At 42.4% G+C, this 21,048-nt stretch overlaps 1 protein-coding gene across 1 annotated transcript in view; it reads left to right on the forward strand.

Moving 5' to 3' along the window:
- The first annotated feature begins 1,244 nt into the window (after nucleotides 1-1,244).
- The window catches only part of PARP8 (poly(ADP-ribose) polymerase family member 8), a 170,213-nt gene continuing 150,409 nt past the window's right edge, over nucleotides 1,245-21,048 (forward strand). The window contains exons 1-3 of the mRNA XM_039234169.1: nucleotides 1,245-1,528; nucleotides 1,616-1,717; nucleotides 2,670-2,724. Coding sequence (XP_039090100.1) covers nucleotides 1,423-1,528; nucleotides 1,616-1,717; nucleotides 2,670-2,724 — 263 coding nt within the window. The 5' untranslated portion in view covers nucleotides 1,245-1,422. The remainder of the gene's footprint in view (nucleotides 1,529-1,615; nucleotides 1,718-2,669; nucleotides 2,725-21,048) is intronic.

Below are 21,048 nucleotides of genomic sequence, written 5' to 3' on the forward strand. Positions count from 1 at the left end.
CTTTTTGCAACCTTAAGGCTCTGTCAGGGATGATAGCGGTTCCTAATTCTCCTAAACATCATGTTGCCGCTATCAGAATCTAAATTGGACTGATCAAGGGTCTGAGCCAGTTTGACAACTCCTGCATACTTATGCTGATAAGGAAGTTGACTAAGGTCGTGGTACACTTAAAGAAAAGAGGCTGCAAGGCACCACTGTTCACGCATCCAGCCAGCATTTAGGCCTGCCTCCTCTATTTCAGGCACTGCACCAGGCACTGGGAATGCAGAACCAGATGAGACGGTCTGCTCAGGGAAGCCTTCTCAGTGGAAGACAAAACAACAAGAAAAGTGCCATCGGAGGCCCGTCGTAGGGCATATGGCAATATAGAGGCTGGACAGTTACATCAGCCCTGCGGTGTCCTGGTAGAACAGGGAGTGAGGATCAAAGCAGTATCTCACTTCTACACCAGACAACAGAATTGTAGGAGCTTTTCCCCTGACTGGCAAAGGAGTGGCTTCTTAAAACAAGCCAGATATCCATCTTCTAGGAAGACCCTGGCACGTGCTCATTGACTCTGCCAATTTTTTGTGGACGGAAATACCCAGGAGGGAAGGACTGGTGAGTGTTTGGAAGTAGAGGAAGTCCCTCGAAAGGGGCTGCATTTCCTAAAGGGTGTCCCAAAGGGGCTGAACTGTTTCCATCAGGGAGAAAAAGCCTCTGGCAGTGAGGGCACGGGAGGGTGTGTGTCTGGAGTCATTTGAAGGCTTTTTCCATCTTGCCTAATGGGGTAACAAGGAAAGATTTGTTCGTTTCATTTATTTATTTTCAATTTTTAAAGATTTTTCTCACCTCCCCCTTCCCCCCCCCCGCCCCCTTCTCCCAGCCACTCCGGTTTGGGTTTTCCATATGACTCATAATCCCTTCCGAAAGTGGAGTCGAATTCATAAAAGTGGTGGAAGGGGGGGCAGGCTGGGAGCCCCGGGGAGTCTTCACTACCTACGTTCTCACTCAGCCCCCGGCGCGAGCGGCGGCCGGGGCGGGGACGCCCAGCCTGCACCCGGGATGGCGGATACTATGCACACCCCGGCGGCCGGGACCCGGTGACTGGGCGCGGGAGGGTCTGCAGCGGGCGGCGCTGCAGCAGCCTCGGCACGGCCGCCGCCGCCCGCGGGCGCGAGTGTGCGCGGGTGTGGAAGGCCGGCGTGCGGGCCGCGAGGGGTGTGCGCGCGTGAGGCGGAGCGGGGCTCGCCCCTGGCCGGCGCCCGCCGCCCCGCCGGTGATCGCTCTCCGGCCGGCTCCGGTACCCTCGGCCCCCCACGGCCGTTGGTCCGGGCGGGGGAGGGAGAAAGTGAGACTCGGTGTCATCATCATCCATTGTCAGGAGGGGAGGAAATTGGAATCCAGCAGTGGCGAGCAGCAGCTGGGCGGTCACATCTGGGAATGCAAAGCCGACCTCCTCCTCCTCCTCCTCCTCCTCCACCTCCTCCTCTCTCACCCAGGATCACTTCCGAAACCACTTCGCCTTCAGCCCCTGCCTCGGCCAGAGGTTTCATTTTTAACTGAATATTTGCGAAAGCTGGAAGCGTGCGAGGGGGGTGGGGTAGGGTGGAAATAGCGGCTGCTTCTTTTCCAGGGATTTATTTAATGGGGATGTGTTCAAGGCAAGAGCGAATTCAGAAGGATATCGACGTTGTGATCCAGAAGTCCAGAGCCGAGAAAGACTGCCTGTTTGCAGGTGAGTTCTCGCCTTTCCGGAGCCTCCGACCCGGCGCCGGCTTCCCTTGCCCGCCCGCCGCCCCCCTTCCCAGTTTTCTGACCGCGACGTGTGTGGCTCGGGCTGGGGGTGGGTTGCACGTCCCCGTTCCGGGGTTCATTTGGCAACAGCTGCTGCAGCGGGAGCGGGAGCCCAAAGGGGGAGGGGGCGCCAGCCTCTCCCCTACTCCCCTCCCCCCCAGTCTGGGGCGGCCACCAGATCTGGGGCCGGAACCACGGTGGCCCGAGCGGGGGTCTGGGCACAGGGACCGTCCGTGGTGTGTCGAGCCCGTGTGGACGCCCGGAACGTCCCAGCCCGCCTCCGGGCCGTCGGCAGCGGCGGCCGAGCCGCGAGCGGAGGGAGGACCCGCGGGTTTGCGCAATGGGCTGAGCGGCGGCCGCCGGGAATGGAGCCCGCTGCGCGGCGCTGCGCTGCGCCGGCCGGCTGCGCCCGGCGCCCAGGCCCCCGGGGGGCAGCGCCGGCCCGGTCTCCGCGCCGTCAGCTCCATCTAGTCCCCACCGACTGGCAGTGCGTTGCCCCGGAAAGAGAAGGGATTCCCGGGGCTTCCGAGGCGCCCTGCTCCCCTGCCGGGGGGTCGCCTTTCGTCCATTTTGCTCCCCCGGCAGAGGGATCGGCTTTTGCTTTCCCAGCCGCGAGCTCCGCGGGGGCAGCTTCCGGCCGCCCCTACCGGGAAATTCCCGCCGTTGCCATGGCACCCGGCACTTGTTGCGGGGGGCGGCCTCCCGCGGCACCCGGCCCGGGGTGCGCCGCATCCCCTTCGGCTTGGCGCCGGGAGGGGACCTCGCGGCTCTGCAGCCCACGCCTCCCGCCCTGCCAGGCCTTCCCTTGGCTCCACTACGTAGGGAGCCCGAGTCCCGACCAGGGTGAAAAACCCGCTCACGGGGTAGCTTTTAACAGGACTTTTCCGTTTCAGATTTCAGATACTCAGACTCCACCTTTACTTTCACCTACGTTGGCGGCCCCAAAAGGTATTTGTGTGTGTAGAGTTGCTTCATTTCCTGTTCACAGGCTTGTGTTTCCTTTGTTCTTAGCATGTTCCTTGTCTGGGTATTTATTTTTTTCTTGGTGCTGTCCTGTAGCCACATCCCGAGCTTGAGGTCCCTCCGTTTTAAATAACGGAGGGGAAATAAAAATGCTTGATTCAAGCGTGTGTACGATCACGCCACCGGCAATGAGCAGAACTCTTGCACTGTTCGCGTTAAAGCTGTTGTGCTGTAGTAGCTGCTTCTGGAGACATTTGGGGGCGGATGGAGTCAAGCGGGTGCAGAACCGGAATACTGGGTATGAAGTGAAACACATAGAAGATTTAAGATGTCACAAAGTAGTCTGATCACAAATAATAATTTTCCTGGTGAGTTGGAGCTGCATGTCTTCATGTTTTCTGAAGGTTGACATAAATACTCAGTCTGCCAATTCTCCATACCTTTTTTTTTTAGGAGTGGTATTTTGGTTTTCACATTTACTTTTGGAAAGGATTTGAAGTTCCGTGTAGCTGGAGTGTATCACTTCTCTCTTGAGGGGGAGGCATGACAGATGCCTATATTAGGACTCAATTGTTAACAGTGAAAGAAGTCCAAATCCAATCTTCTATTTAGGAAGTAGAGTTACATTGAAAGGTAGCCATTAAAATATGACTCGCTGTCTTCACTTGTTAAGTTAGGATTTTCTGGGACACAGGTAAAAGAGCTGTGGCCACATGTGAGACCTCTCAGAGATTTAGCCTCGCTGTTAGGACCTGACATGCAATATCATTTGATCACACTCCAAAATATCGCTTAGCTAATGGAAACATTTATTGCACATATAAATTGCAAAAGAAGCTTTCCTCTGTAAATACATTTTTTTAAAGGTTGGAATTAATGTGAATCTTTAAAATGCTTAGGATTTGTGCTGCAGGCCAGATCTCAAAAAAGCTTTAATTAAGATAGTCATCACATTTCCCATAGGTACAGCCTAAGCCTCAGGATTGGTATATTGATTTGATTTACCAGTTAGAAATATAACACATGTAACGGGTACTTACTGCGAGAAAATATAATTACCGTACTTCTTAATTTACTGGGGTACTATCATCTTTGTACTTATGAATAAAAAGAATAATTGAGAGGAGATTCAGCTGAATTAATGCTGCTCCTACACTTACTATCCCAAGGAGGTTGGTGTATGACTAATACCCTTTTGGATTACTTTAACAGTTGAAATATGCTTGGTGGCACATTGAAAACATTCTCCACGCAATCAGGTAGATATCTTGGGTAGTCAGTTTCACAGGTTGTTCACCTAGTGAGAGGTGTGGCCTGGGGAATGCTCTGGGTAGGTTTTTCAACTAACTAGCTTATTTTCAGTAAGATACTGGAGTTCCTTTGGGCTCAGTTTACTTATCTGTAAACTGTACAGTGAGGGAGTGAGCCAGACACGTAAATCTCTAAGATCTGTTAGATGCTGCAGTAAGATTCTTTATCAGCAAATTATTGAACTGGTGTTAACACAGCATGAGGTGGAGAAGGTAGGAATGCCTCCAGGAGCAAGGCCAGGGGGGTTGGGATGAATAATTAACTAATTAAGATAACATCAGTTTTCATTGTAGGAACCAGTACCATGGACGTTCTTCAAGTAAGAGAAGTTTCCTTTTTCTGTGTAATCCTATTAAGGGATCTTTTGTCTCTGATTTAAATACATGAGACTTGTGTATCTATGGTGAACACACCGTCTGTGAAGAAGAAAAATACCTTGGAACTGTTGGTGTGATTGCTTTTTCTCCCCCAAAGCTTGTTCTCCAAAACAATATGTAAAAGGTCATTTTAGTATAATAATCATAATCCCTTTAATGATAATCCCTTTATGGATTCATGGCAGAGAAGCCATTTTTTTCCCTGAAGATAAACATGCATTGTTTTCATTAACTGCATTAGAATCTGATATTATGTATTCATCATTGTGGGATGTCAGTTGGGCATTTAAAATTTAAAAAATCCTGCTGTTTTGATTTACAGTGCTTATCGACTTCTAATATTCCATTAATAGTGTCCTTTCAGGTTAGCTAGACTAACTTCACCATGAAAGGAGGTGGGATTCTTAAGGAGAGATAATACGTGGTTATCTTGAATTATTTAACTATCATTTTATCTAAACCATTGAGAACATATTAAAAGAATAATTTTCAGTTCAGGTGGTAGATAAATGAACAAGCCATTTTCCCTTTCTCACACGTTCTAAGAACAAGTTACACTTGTTCCAAAGGCAAAGGTGGACCTTACATGTTACTATTCAAATAGAGAAATAATAGAATTTTCTTTTGCATGTGTATTTTGTATGTTTCTGTGGATAAGAGGAAATGCCAAGAGGCAGCTGTGTCAGGGCTGGCCAGTGGCCTAGTAAATTGGCCTTTCATTTGGAGGTTGAAGCGCCTGTTCACATTTGCTGCTTTGCTGCGTTGGTCGACTTTACGTGAGGAATGAGGGGGAGTCCATGGTCAGCCTGGAGACTGAGTTCAGTTAGTTGTCCCTCATGGGAAGGTACAGGGAATTATTATGATCCTCACTTTCAGATGTACAAACTGAGGCTCAGAGAGTTTAGGAAACATGCTGAAATTGACTCAGTTCGGTGAAGGAGCTAGGGAGTAAACCCTATGCTGTCACGCTCTTAAAACCTGTGCTACACTGGTGTTCTCGGCCTCCTTGAACACGGAGACACTTTAACATTGAAAGAATCTGCGGTTACTCATTTGAGTGATAGTTGTAGTGTCTTTTGATTGAGAAATAATGAGAAAGGAAGTGTTAAGTGTTATGAATTTGATTATTAATATCATCTACATATGTTTGAACACATGGTTTATATACTGCCTAGATTAATTTTTCTAGTGGTGCTGCTTGTAACACCTCTGATTTCTGGATTCCTTGGAATAACTTCACAGTCGTCAGTGGCTCAGGGCCTGCCATGGGCACCTTCTTGGGGCTGCTTCCAGGTTCAGGGGTGTGCCAGCATCTGGCCTCAACTGTAGACAGTTTGGAAGTTTATGCAAACGTCATTCCTTCCTCGTACTTGTCATGCTTCTGATCTCCTGCCTCCTCCTTTCTTCCTTATTGACGGACAGTAAAATTCTTAAGCCTACAAAGGTTTAGGGTCCTTTGGTCCTTCGTCTCACTTGCTGTCAGTCACGCAATTGGTGGTAGAAGACACAGAAAGGAAAAAGTGGGCAGTGACGGCTGCTAGAGATGGGAGAGCAGGCTGTTTCTGGTCCAGTGGTCCGCAAAGCCAAGGGTTGAACAAGGGACCCCAGTGGGCCTGGCTGGGGACCCTTGTGGGATTCCCTGATTGTGAGCTTCCAACAAGGAAAGTATTGTGAGGGCACAACTGAGATTTTAAAAATACACAACAGTGTTTATAGGAAAAAATTTTGAGAAGAAGAGATAAGCCAAATAAAAGAAACACGATTTTTCCATCTTCTATTAAAGAATTAAAATTTATTCGTTTAGAAATTTTTATGTGTGTATAGTCATATAAAGTATATACTGGTTATCATGTTACTATATAGTTATTATACTCTTTTGAGACCTCACTGTTTTTTCACCCAAGAATGTAACAATGTCTTCCTTTTAGAAGGGAAATGAGAATAAAGAAATGTTTTAAGAGTTTTCTAATCAAGGAGTATGACTGCATGATAAGAAATCTAATATTAGAAATGACTAATAAGTTAGAAACTTAATATCTGGCAGAATGTGCAGAATATATATACATCTATAGTATATATATTGTATATACACATGTATACAGAACATATATATACATATATATAGTATATATACATTTTAGGGATAGACACTCTTTCACGTGGTCATTGGTACAGTGGCATCTTTTGAAGTGAGTCCCACCTTTTAGGATTTTCCGTTCACGTAAATGTTTTGGAGCATCACATATAACACTAGCAATAGTGTCCACAATCCCTCAAATCACGTGCTGCATCTTCTTTCTCCTGGGCTTTGCACGTACTGCAGAACACCCATCTACACCTTAGCTTCCCACCCCTCCCGCCTCTCAACCCTAGTAGGCATTCATTATTGGATCTTTGCTAAGCCAAATTCTCCTCTGAGAAGCCTTTCCTGGCATTTAGGTTTTTTAAAAATGTTTATTTACTTATTTATTTTGAGAGAGAGTGCGTGAGCAGGGGAGGGACAGAGAGAGAGGAGGGGAAGGATCCTAAGCAAGTTCTGTGCTGTCAGAGCAGAACCCGACACTGCTCAATTTCATGAACAGTGAGATCATGACCTGAGCTGAAATTAAGAGCTGGGTGCTTAACTGACTGAGCCACCAAGGTGCCCCACTTCTAGATATTTCTAAAATCATGTTGTCACATTGTATTGTTAGCATCTAAGTTTACTTGATCATCTGTCTGACCTTGAGCCTCTTGGAGGTAGGGTCTGTCCTATTCACTGCGTTTTCTTTTGCCCCTAGCTCACTCTTGGTACAATATGTTTTCTGAATAAATAGATGTTGAATCAGTCATTAAATGAATGCTAAAAGGCCTTTTGGTAGGTTAGCAATTTTGTAACTTAATGACCAGGTATAGAGATAGTCAGACACTTCAAAAAGCCCCAAATCTGGACTTAAGAATCCAGAAGTTGCCTTACCAAGTTATAAGCCCTGTGGCATGCTCCAATGCTTTCAGGGACAGAAAGATAATGCAGTTGTTTAACATTTTAGAGAGTTATGGAGACTATGGCACACTGGAGAGTTTGGCTTCTTAAAAATATTTAATTTCAGTTAAGAAAATCACTTTTGTGATCAAGCAAATTTTCTGGGAGCCCTAAATCGCCTGGGCTCCCAGTGTTGAATTTCTTACTCACGGGATGCCATGGAGAGAGACAATCTACTTGATTGTGAAAGTGCATTTGTTTTGACTTTCTTAGAAAGGAGAAGTGTACGGGTGTGCAGGAATGGGGGCATTGGGAGGGTGGCGAAGTAGAAAAAAATTATCTCAAAAAGATTAGTCAATTTTCATTGTGGAAGAGTTACATACTCACTCTAGAAATCTTGAAATATGCAATTGTTTTGAAACCATCAAGTGCTCCTTAAGATGTCATAAGGAAAAGAGTGATCATTTTTAAAAATCAGAAATTAGCATGTTCCTCTTGCCAATGGGGACTTGTTTTCCATCATTTAATACTGTATCAGTTACTGCTTTTTATAGTGTGTTCCTGGGTGCCCTGGGAACATACACTGGAAGCTGGGGTGCCTGATGGAAGGGAGTGCGCAGGAAGCCGAGTGAGGGAGTGAGATCTGGGCTTTCCTGTCCTTCTGTAGATTATAGCTGCTCTGGCTCTTTTCTGTGTACAGTTTTTAGAAAAAAGTTTCATTGTTAAATGAATTCCAAAACCACTGACCTAAAATAACCACCAATTTAACGCAAATTTAACTTTCTTGAAACTTGCATATTAAAATATTTAAACCCCATTTACTTCATGGGTCAAGGTAATACTCTTAATCATCTTTACTGGGCATAACCTCTGCTATGCCTTTTGCCTACCACATATCCTGTGTTTGCAACAAAGACGAGTAGGTATTTTGTCAACTACTTTACATTTTATAGCTAAAGAAACTGAGGCTTGGGTCATTTAAATAGCTTACAAGTAGTAAGAAGCAGACTAGGGATATGTTTCTGTGGAAGTCAATGTTTATGCAAGCTGGAGGGGCATTGGTTGAACTGGCGTGACTAGGATAGCTGGGAATGTTTGAGGTTGGGGACGGATAGCTTAGTGGGATGTCAGCCAGGGGCAGGACTGAACATTCCAGTGGTTGGCAAGCAAAGTGCCTGAGCCTAGCGCTGAGCATTAACAGTGAGAAAATTATGTACATTGGCTGTGGAATCCTTACACAAATATTGGGCTGATCCGTTTAAATTCCCCATCATTTTTCTCGGCAGCATTTTGAAAAATACATATAAGTGAAAATTTATCAGCCCTAAAAATATTTTGTAATTCTCTGTACAGATTTGCTGTTGGATAGATTGTGCTGTAGTAGATAAATCTTGCTTGGAGACAGCTGCCACTGACTTAGTGTGGAATCGTAAAGTTGTTGGCATGTAATCGTTCTCTTTTTCCTTCTCTACATTTTTGAAATCTTATTTTCCATGTACCGCCAGGAAAGGCTAATAAGAGATAAGTTTTTATGAATAAAATGAGGTTTGTCATTCCTATTTTATTGTGACGTAACTTGGGTTTTCTGTTCGTTTGTGTCATTTAAGTGGTGGACACTTCAACCTAGCCTATCAGAACAACTCATCATTTCCTCCTTGAAAGAAGCTTACCTTCCCAGTCTTTCCCTGGTATCACATTATTTAACCCTCAGGATTCACGTGTCCCACCTTCCTTTTCATTTCTTTTGACGCTCCATTGGCTCTTTGAAAACACCATGAGCATCTTCATCCCTCCCAGGGTCCACATTTGGTCCTGGCCCTGACCGCCTTGACTTATGTCAGTCATTTTCACAGTGTTTATAAATTCTTGACTAACAGTCTCTCACCCAGCCAGTTCATTGATGCCCGAACTCTTTAAGTATGAGTTTAACCGTAGCATTTTTCTCCATGGAAGTCTTCAAATATGACGTGGTTTTCTCCATATCACATTTAAACCCCCATTCTTGGCTTTCTGGGACCACCTTTCAGATCCAGTCATATGCATTTCTTAGGCTTCCATTGTTTGTTGACCTGGTTTCTTCATTCCACAGCAGTTTGTATTTAGTGCATTAAGCATGCACAGCTGTTGAAGTTTATCGATTGATAGATTCTGTGTCACATAATATGCTTGCTTTGGATAATCGTGAGCATGATTTTTATTATCACAAGTGCCAGTTCATTTAATCTTTTCTTTGACCACGAGTGGCATCTCTGTGAAGGTATATGATGCATTTATGGTCAAGAAGGGGATAGAGTAAGATCATGACTAGGACAAACAGAATGAGAAGACAAAGTGAGATCTGAGGAGGATGGGATAAGAATATGAATAGACTGTTCTCGGCCCATTACAGAATAATGGCAACAAGTTTTGGGTATAGTTCATTTGCATATCAGTGACATCCCAGTTTATGGCTGACCCCTTCTTGAGGGTGGGGGGTAGGGGATGCCAAAGCAGAACATTAAATTTAAAAGGGAATCATTCACTTAAACCTTTGTGCAGTCATATCAATTTTCCCTGAATCAAAAGTAGCAGAAAGCTAGCCGCTAACTGACTTTCTCCAAGATGGTTTCTTGCTGAACATTTTGAAATGTAGATGGAAAAGATCTTACTCATGGCCTGCAAGTGTTCTTAGGATTTGTCAACCAGCTCAGAAGTCCTGTAGTTATTTGGACTTTCATCATGGTTTTGTTTAAAAAACAAGTACAGGTTGTTACCAAGAATCACGTATAGAATATTTACTGTACACAAAGTATAGAATGGAGCCAGAGACTAATGTAACTACTTTACATTTGTTAGGCTTTCACAGCTATGAGGAAGAAAGTTCAGAAAGAATTGAAAAACAAACAAAAATGTTGTTAAGGACAGACCTATGTAAAAGAGAGAATGTAAGTCAAATAAAAAAAAAGTCACGAAAAATCAATATTCTGTTTAAAGACTAGAATTCTAGTTCCTAGCAGAGTGCCTAGAATACAATAAATATTTGCTACTACTTCATTTTTGAAAATAATGTTACTTATTTTGAAGGCAAGGGAGAGGCAGAAAGAAAGGGAATGAAAGAATCCCAAGCAGGGGCAGTGCTGTCAGTCCAGAGCCTGTCACCAGGCTTGATCCCACGAACCATGAGGTCATGACCTGAGCTGAAATCAAGAGTTGGACTCTTAACCGACTGAGCCACCTTGGCACCCCTTTCCTACTATTTCGTAAATGACAGCACTAGTTTTCTTACATTATGTGATAGCATTCCCGAACTGTTTAACTAGGTGTTAGATATACGGCCAAATACGTTTGGGAAATGCTTAGATAAACAATATTAAACCTTTTTAATGGTTGGCATTTAGAGCTTTTTATATATTTCTGTACCGTGTGCATATCCAAAAGGTGAATGAAGTATTCAGGGTTTCTCAGACTTATTTGATTACAGACCTGAAACATCTCGAGAGAGTTGTTTTGTGGAAAACACCTTGGCAAACTCTGAGTCTCACTCATTAAAAATAGTTTTTAAGTCAACAGCAGTATAGTAGAAATAGAAATTGATGATTCACATTGAGCCCTGAGGAATATCTTTTCAGTAATTTTTATAAAACTTGCTTTATGACCAGGAAAGCTTTGGTTAAAGGCATTTGGCATTTCATGGAACTAACTTTTCTGTTTGAGGGTTTATTTCTCTGGGTCTGTCACTTTGTCCTCAGTTGTGTTGAATCCATTTATGATAAAGGCTTTCAAGGATTCTTCATCAAAGCCTTGAGGCTAGCCGGACCCACTTTGGTGCAGGATTAGAAGTCAGCCTCATAAGGAAGTGTTTGAGATAGATAATGATTTTGTATAGCAGAAGTACTCATTACGTCCTCTTAAATTCTGCCGATGTGACTGTAGTAGAGCTCCTTAGTAAGCAATCTTTGATGGAGTATACTTCTGGAGAAATTCATGGTGAGGGAAATCTGGAATTTATCTAAATCAATCTTTCTTTCTTTCTTTCTTTCTTTCTTTCTTTCTTTCTTTCTTTCTTTCTTTCTTTCTTGTTTTTGATAAATTACATCTAGAAATCAATGAAGGTATTTATTTTATCCATTTTCCTCCCAGTGATCAAATGAGAAATTTATTGAAGGAGTTTTAAAATATTTCTTAGAGCTTTTTAAAGCATTAGTCAGGAAGCAAACTCTTATTTTATTTTTCAGCCAGTGTCAGTCATTAAACTTTAGGAAGCCACATGTTACTTTTGGTAACCCATGAATGGGGAATGAAGCCCGTGCTTTAAAGTGTACCCCTGTGGACACAGGGTCAGGTATATATTTTAATATATAGTGATATGTTTTATTTCATGTGAACAGTGGGCCCATTCTTATATGAATACGTCAGAGCTTTGGTGATTCAGGGAAGCCAGTGGAACCTCACAGATTCTGGAAATCTAGTAAATTCTAGGTTTTTCGTTTGAAGTCAGTGTACAGAAATCTTAACTGAGTGAATTCATGGTTGTGATAATACATTTGTCAGTCTGTATGTTTCAGTGTCATTGATCTTTCTTAAGAATAAAGCCTTAGGTATTGTTATGGTGAAGGTCTAAGCAGGATGTAAAGATCTGCTTCATAGTTAAAAGCTGACGCTGTCATCATTTCTCATTAAAATGCACCACAGCTAGGTCTGGAAAAAAAAAAAGGCCCTCTAGCTGTCAAGCAGTCATCACTTTATTATCACCACAGAATTCGATATGATTTCTCTAGTGAATGGTCAAGTTCATTTTTAGTTAGCTAAGAAAAAAGTTTGAATAATTCACTGTGAGCCAGAGTCTTTCCTGAATCTTTTTGGAGCAGTCCATCCTTATGGAAAACCAGTCTAGAATGGTGATTTAAGTGAGTTTCACTTAATATGAGAATTGCATATTCTTGGCTGAATGTGACACCCAAATGATAAAATTTGGAGCAAGAAAGAGTTTGTTTTATTTTATTTTTGAAAAAAGTTTATTTTGAGAGAGACAAGTGGGGGAGGGGCAGAGAGAGAGGAGGACAGAAGATCCTAAGTGGGTTCCATGCTGACAGCAAAGAGCCCCGATGCGGGGCTCTTGCTCACAAACCTGAGATTGTGACCTGAGCCAAAGTCAGCCACTTAACCGATTGAGCCACCCCGGCGCCCAACCAAGAAAGATTTTAAACTTAATTCTTTAAAAATCACACTAGTTTGCTTTTCTTTTTAAAAAGAAGTGTAGCTGACATATAGCATCATATTAGCTTCAGGTGTACAGCATAATCATTCGATATTTGCATATATTATGGAATGATTACCACAATAAGTCTGATTAACATCTGTCACCACACGGAGTTACAAAATTTTTTTTTCTTGTGAGGAGGACTTTTAAGATTTACTCTCCTAGCAACTTTCAAATATGCAATACAACGTTACTAACTGTAGTCACCATGCTGTACCTTATATACCCATGACTTAATTATAGCTGGGAATTTGTACCTTTTGATCCCCTTTCACCCCTTCTTTTTTCCCCGCCCCCATTTTGATATAATATGAGCTTTCTGTATTGACTTCCTATATCATTAATTTAAAATTTCCAATATTCTCAACTCCTGATGTCTAGCATACATGAGATCCTTTCCAGCTGTAAGTAATTGGCACAGAAAAATCTACTTAGGGCAGAAGTTTTACAGAAGCTTTTTTAAAAAACAGAAATGTGACATTTCCTGTCTTTGGGGTGCCTTCTCAGAAATAAATTACATTTCAGACACACTTTTAAATGAAAATATAGGTACTTAACCACTACATACCTGTTAGAATGGCCAAAATTCAGAACATTGAAAACACCAGATGCTGGTGCAGATGTGGAGCCACAGGAACTTTGGATTCACTGCCAGTGGAAATGCAAAATGGTACTGTCATTAGAAGACACTTTGGCAGGGGCACCTGGGTGGCTCAGTTGGTTAAGCGTCCAACTCTTGACTTCATTTTAGGTCATGATCTCACGGTTCATGGGTTTGAGCCCTGTGTCGGGCTCTGTGCTGACAGCTCAGAGCCTGGAGCCTGCTTCAGATTCTGTGTCTCCCTCTCTCTCTGCTCCTCCTGGGCTTGTGCTCTGTTTCAAAAAATAGACATTTAAAAAAAAAAAAAAAGAAAGTTTGGCAGTTTCTTACAAGAGTAAAGGTGTTCTTACCATACTGACCAGTAGCGACACTCCTCTGTATTTACCCAATAGGGTTGAAAACTTAAGTTTACACACAACTCTCACATGGATGCTTATAGCAGCTTTCTTCAAAACTGCCAAAACCTGAAAGCAACCCAAAGTGTCCTTCAGTTGGTGAGTGGATAAATCACCTGTGATACTTGCAGACAATGGAATATTATTTAGCACTAAAAAGGAAGATCTATCAAGCCTTGACAAGACATGGAGGAAACAATTCCTGTGACTAAGTGAACATGACCAATCTGAAAGGCTACATACTGTATGATTCCATCTAAATGACATGCTTGAAAAGGCAAAACTATGGAGACAGCGAAAAGATCAGTGGGTGCCAGGGGTGACAGGAGGGGAAAGAATGAATAGGTGGAACAGAGTGAGTATGATTTTTAAATAGCTTTAGGGCATGAAGCTATTCTGTGTGGTAATATGATGGTGCATACATGTCATACATTTTTACTAGTGCGTAGAATGTACAGCACCAACAGTGAGCCCTCGGGTAGACTGTGGACTCTTGGTGATAAAGATGTGTCATTGTGGGTTCATCATTAGTAACAAATGTACCACTCTGGTGGGGGCTGCTGATCCTGGGGGAGGCTCTGCATATGTAGGAGAGAGGGTATATGGGAAATCTCTGTACACTTAGCTTAATTGTGCCATGATCTCCAAGCTGCTCTAAAAGTTAAAGTCTGTTAAAAAAATAGCCAGAAAAAAAGAAAGTCAGGTGCTTGCCAAGACTTTTTCAACTTCTAAATAAGGATTCTGATCTATAGAAAGTTTAAGAACTTATTTTTACATGACACAGGCATATAAATCTGACGTAGGAATATATAAAATTAACTATTTTTATTAAATAACAGTTCTCTGACGTAAAACTAGAATGCATAGCCTATATTATGGATTTAGTATGTGGCTAATTACATAGAAGATAATCACCGTTTTAAATTATATTTCTATCGTTTTTTTTCTAAATATAGATTATAAAACTATACTAAGCAATAAATAACTAGTATTCTAAGAAATACTGATAACTATTATAGAACTTCTATACCTGTTAATTTTTTGGTTGCTGTAGAAAGACATAATACCAGTGCACTTCTCAAATAAAATCAAGTAAGAGTTGGTGCTATCAGATACTTCTGTGGCTGAATCCTGAGCATAAACATAAAACATATTTAAAATGTGTATGTTGTTTTCTCTCGCGCACATGATGCGTGCATGCACACACAGGCATTTCTATGCATATACCTGCAAAACATTGAAATTACAATGCATTTTGACTTTTCCTTCTAAACATGCAGAAGTAATGTTCTAAAGGGTTTTTTTTTTAATGTTTTATTTATTTCTGAGAGAGAGACAGCATGAGCAGGGGAGGGTCAGAGAGAGAGGGAGACATAGAATTCAAAACAGGCTCCAGGCTCTGAGCTAGCTGTCAGCACAGAGCCATATGCGGGGCTTGAACCCACGAACCGTGAAATCATGACCTGAGCCGAAGTCAGCCACTTAACTAACTGAGCCACCCAGGTGCCGCATCACGGTTATAGTTTATCATAGCAGAAGGGTTCAGAATAAAATCACCAAATGGCACGGGCTCATTGGTCAAAGTCCAGGAGAAGACAGGCACATGTTTGCAAATGTCTTGTCAGTAGAGTCCTATGGACACACTTAATTTTCCCAGCCGTGATGTGGGACAACACAGGCACAGTGTTGCCAAGCAGGGGAGCTCACCTGAGCCTCCATGTTCAGGGTGCTTATTAGGGATCAGTTACAAAGGCACGCTGCTTCTTTGCGATTAACTCAGCTACTCAAGACTCCAGCCTCCCAGAGCACAAACATGTCCACCATACATCACATTTGTTAGCATAAACTGTCTGAGCAAACTGGTATTGCATGGCCCAAGACTTAGGGTATACGGAAACACTCTTATCCGGCAGAATCCAAGGGCTCTGAGCTCATTTCCTGGGAACTGGCCCAGCGCCAGTCTTGAAGACAGGCCTTTCTTGGGAACGTGCAGCGTTTGAGCAACCAAGGCTTGCATCAACCCTGCACATATGCTGATAGCGTCCAGCTCAGGACCTGCCAGAGAAGGCAGTGCTTGGTATCTGTCACTAGTTACAGCACTAGCCCCATTCCTGGAACCAGGACCTCACGAGCAGGCAGAATAAGGAAAAAATAAATTGCCCCCCTTTTTTCGTAGGACAACTGCTCTGACTGGTTTGGAAATATAAAATTTTCTCCATTTCTCTACTGTCATTGAATAACCATTTCTAATAAAAATTACATTAAGTGTACATAAAAGTAAATAAAAAACAATAGCATATGTTTCTTCTTATAATTGCATGCTGTGTTTTCCCAGTAAATAACAAAGCATATGTTCACTCATATAATTGTGTGTTGGGTGTTTTTTTTTCCCCAGTGCCACAAAGTCCAAGTCTAAACTTCATCATTTTTAGGATCTAAAGGTTCTCGGGACTCACTTTTGGCTATTATCAGGTCACTGCAGCGTTCAGGGAGAACGCTTTTCCTCTCCACTGATCTAGGTTCCTGGTCTTTACCTATAATTTTAGAATAGTTAGGATTTTTATTTATTTATTTATTTACTTTGAGAATGAGAGAGCACACGTGTGCGCGCTCACAAGCCGGGGAGGGGCAGAGAGAGTGGGAAAAGGAGGGAATCCCAAGTAGGCTCCACACTTGGTGCTGAGCCCAACTCATGACTGTGAGATCATGACCTGAGCCCATATCAACAGTCAGATGCTTAACCAACTGAGCCACCCAGGTGCCACTAGAATAGTTAGGATTTTTTATTTAATTTGAAAAAGTTTAGGTTTTTGTTTATATTCCTTTTTTTTGCTTACCCTCGTATTATTTTCCCCCCTTCGTTAACTGAGTCGTGTAATATTGAAAATTAAATAGATTCTCTGGAAAGACAGCTGAAATGTGTTTGAAGGCCACCACAAGACCCATTAGTCTTGCAGGTTCCACACATTGTCCCAGGCTCCCTGATCCTTAGAAAGTCAGGGTATATTCTGATACATGCAGCCGTCTCTGCTGACTTTTCTTGCTTACATGTAACAACCTTCTCTATAGGGAAAAACCCTGTGGTTGTTGTTTTTATAGGGAAACAACTTTTGGGGCACCTGAGTGGCTCAGTCGGTTAAGCATCCGACTTCGGCTCATGTCATAGTCTCGCAGTTCATGGGTTTGAGCCCCATGTTGGGCTCTGTGCTGACAGCTCAGAGCCTGGACCCTGCTTCTGGTTCTGTGTCTCCCTCTCCCCCACTCATGCTCTGTCTCTCAGAAATAAATGAACATTAAAAAAAAAATTTACAGCGAAACAACTTTTATTTTCAGGGCTGCGACATCGCTTTACCCACTAGGCAAGTGGTGGTTCCAGGGCCACGTGACACAGGGTGATCATGAGATGAAGTGCAATAGTCTGTTGAGGGTCAGGCTCTCACTTTTGCTGATGCTGGCAGATAAATGTCACAACTTCCTCCTGTATAGTAGTTAGCTAAAACGTTTCTTTCAATATATGCACGTATGTATACATAAGTGAAAAACATGAATTTTGTAATGAAGAAATGGCTGAACAAAGCCTCACTGAATAGCTGATACAGGATAGGCAGATCCTAATTCTTGCTTCTAAATTACTGTCACGTTTTTGTCCCAAGCAAATTTCTCATTTACTCCATGGGAAATGGGTAAATGAGAAACTGTTGGAAGGAAAAAGTGGCTAAAGCCACTTTATACACTGGATTGCCTCAACATTTCCATTTTTTAAAAATGTTTCTTTATTTTTGAGAGAGAGAGAGAGAGAGGAGAGATTGCAAGTGGGAGCAAGGGGCAGAGAGAGAGGGAGAGAAAATCTTAACAGGCTCTGTGATCAGTGAGGAGCCCAATGTGGGGTTCAGTCCCATCACTGTGAGATCATGACCTGAGCTGAAATCAAGAGTCAGATGCTGAACCGACTGAGTCACCCAGGGGTCCCAACAACATCTATATTTTTAATAAAAGTATCTGGTTGACAATTTGAATTAATTTTGGGGGTACCAGGGTGGCTCAGTTGGTTCTGACTTTGGGTGGGGTCATGATCTCACGGCTTGTGGCTTTGAGCCAAATGTCGGGTTCTGTGGTGACAGCTCAGAGCCTGGAGCCTGCTTGGGATTCTGTGTTTCCCTCTTTCTGCCCCTCTCCTGCTTGCTCTCTGTCTGTCAAAAATAAACAAACGTTAAAAAAATAAAAAAGATAAATTAATGTTAAGCAGTGTTGTAAAAGGATAGCTCCTCAAATTCTTTGGGAGAAGGTGTTTGGGACTGGATATTTACCATAGGCTCACCACTTGCCTCCTTCCTTACGCTGGATCCAGGCTCTTTACCCTAACTTTCTGCAGCCCCGCCCCCCCCCCCCCCCGCTACTTCCCACCCCCTCCATGTTCTCGAGATACAAGCTTCCAGTGTTTTATCTTTTTTCCACAGTGACTCTCAGGGCTCTTGGAGTTGCCACAACATGCAAGGTGGGGAACAAAGGGTGGGTGAGCGTAGAGGTCCTGTGTGAACCCACCTGTGTGCGTTATCCCTCCATTCGCTCTGTCTGTCTGTCTGTGTGGAGGTCTGTTTACGATTTCTGTGGAGCAACTGTTATCACAATTAAAGCATACCACCTGGTAAACAAATGCATTGATTTCCCCCATACCCTCCAGAAAACTTGCTTAAGTGCCATACAGTCAGTCAGAAAAGAAAAACACTGCTGTCTCCTAAAGTATGTTTCACTTTCGTGTGCCTTCCCCATGCCAGAAACACAGGCTGCCCTGCTTGAAGGGCTAGCCTCTCGGTAATGTTGGAAGCCATGTGCAAGAAGACAGAATTAGAAAATGAGATTGCAATAAAAGAAGGAATATTTTCATATGTCTGGCACAGATCCATCAGCCTTGTATGTTTTTTTGACCTGAGGATGTGCCTGATTTTCAGAAAAGTAATGCATTAACATTCATACAAACAAGCAAAAATTATTTTTGATACCCTGCTTGAAAGGGTACATGAAAACTAAGTGTATTAAAAATTTCACAGATGGTTCAAATTGTATAAAATGCTGAGTTTTATCTTGTTTCATGAATTAGAAAGAGACCTTGTTTTCTTAATAACGAATTTACATAGATAATTTCCCTAATAATAGGACATTAGTGAGTTTTACTTCCAACTAAAAAGAATATGTATTATCATAGTTATCCTAGGACAATCAAATCTGTGTGATCCCATTAAAAAGATTACTTTTTCCTAAAATTTTAAAAGATAAGAATTTAATGTCTTAACTATTTCTTGTTTTATTAAAAACAATTGTTTTAGGAGATGCCTGGGTGGCTCAAGTCAGTTAAGTGTCTGACTCTTAGTTTCGTTTCAGCTCAGGTCATGATCTCATGGCGCATGAGTTCAGGCCCCACAGTGGGCTCTGTGCTGACACAGAGCCTGCTTGGGATTTTCTCTCTCTCCCTCTCTCTCTGCCCCTTACCCACTGTTCTCTTTATATCTCTGTCTCTCAAAATAAATAAATACATAAATAAACTGAAACAAGCAAAAACGTTCCAGTAGAGTACAGTTGAGCAATTGAAATTTGTTTTCCCAGTATCTACGATCTCTTTTTTTGGCTTAAAAGTAAGTGTGTTCGGCTTTGAATCCAGTTCTTCCATTCATTCTTGAAGGTCTGTTGGGTCACTGATCTATGAAGCAGATGTCATTTAATCATCCTGGATGTGGGTGGACAGTGACTTTTAGGCATCTTTTATTTCTTGTCCCTAAAATAGTGGGGAGGCTAGCTCTGGGAAGCTGGAAAAAAGTGATAGTGGACATTCCTCTTTGATAATCTACAGTAGTGAGTTTACAGATTCGTTATTGTTATAGCTTCGAATTGTCTGAGAGCTTCATATAAAATTTAATTCCAGTTTCAACTAGTTGTGAAGCACTTAACCCAAAATAAAAGTCGTTGATTTTAAGTTGTAGAGGAAACTCCAGAATCAAAACAGAAGATTCTTTGATCCTGAAGTTCTTTAGCGTCTGTGAGAAGGCCTGAGTGAAAGAGCAAACTATTTAGCTTGGTCATTAAGGGGGAATTAATTAATTCAGTGGTTACTGTGCCTTAAAACCAAATAACCAAGCTTGTTAGTATCATTCTTTCTTTCTTTTTTTTTTTAAATTTTTTAAATGTTTATTTATTTTAAGAGAGAGAAATAGAGAGCAAGCAGGGGAATGGCGGATAGAGAGGGAGACGCAGAATCTGAAGCAGGCTCCAGGCTCAGAGCTGTCAGCAGAGAGCCCCATGCAGGACTTGAACTCACGGACCGCAAGACCATGACCTGAGTCGAAGTCGGACACTTAACCGATGAGGCCACTCAGGTGCCCCTTGTTAGAATCATTTCTAAAATGGCATAGACTTTGTTCAGGGACCAGAGGGAAGGTAAAGACATGTCTTTGTGACATATTTTGGTGGTTTAAAATCTTTTTATGTGTTTCGTTTTCTTCTGTGCTTAATTTCATGGTTATTATTTCACATCCTCTGATTAGTGCTTTGGCTACAAAGCAGTATAACTGTTGCTTGTGGTAACATTTGTCATATTGGCAAATGGCAGTGTACTAATGGTGGGGTATTGCTGTTTGGTCACGTCTGTGTCATTAGAAACTTGTTTTCCCGAATATCAGTACATCTTCCTCTTCTGCTGAGTGGAGAAACCTAGATCTGAGGTGAGCCTGAGTGAATATGCACCAGGGTGGGGCTAACATTTGATGTTACTTCCTTTGAATATGAACCACCAAGAATATGAAAGTACATTTCCTAAGCCAAGTTTTAGTGAAATCATTTTGGCTTATTTATAGTCACTTAGCATTTTCAGTTCATGTGTTAATATTAATTCTCCTTACTGGAGAGAAAGTGCAGAAAATGTTATTCATGTGATAACCACCTTGTTACTGCAGAAATGTAGAAGTTTGGCATTTTAAATATCGGATGTTTTCAGTTAAAGAAAAATTGCCAGTGTCCTGTAGCACAGAGAGATAAATCTGTGCCTGCTTGGGTCCCTTTAATCGTTCCCTTAGAAAATTAAGCCTAGAGGCCTTATACTATTTTAAATTTTCAAAATTAGGTCACATAAATGTTGTGTCAGACTTCCAGTTCATAAGTAGTATCCTTATGAATAGGAATATAGGATATATTCATATCCTGATTGCCTAACTGTGGACCAGAGGTAAACATAGAATAATGATGGTGTTTGCAAATGTAAGTAAACTATTTTTCTGTGATCTCCTATATACAAGTGTGATGGCTCCCTCCACCCCCACACCCATCCCCACTCCCGAGCTAATATTAGAACATATGGTCTGATACATGTGAGTCCATTTGGGGAAAACAGGATAGAAATCAGGATTGACCTGGAAAGGACTTGGTCCTAGTATTTG

This window comes from Hyaena hyaena, unplaced genomic scaffold (genome assembly GCF_003009895.1).
Source record: "Hyaena hyaena isolate Hyena2069 unplaced genomic scaffold, ASM300989v1 scaffold_83, whole genome shotgun sequence".
NCBI classification, from domain to species: domain Eukaryota; kingdom Metazoa; phylum Chordata; class Mammalia; order Carnivora; family Hyaenidae; genus Hyaena; species Hyaena hyaena.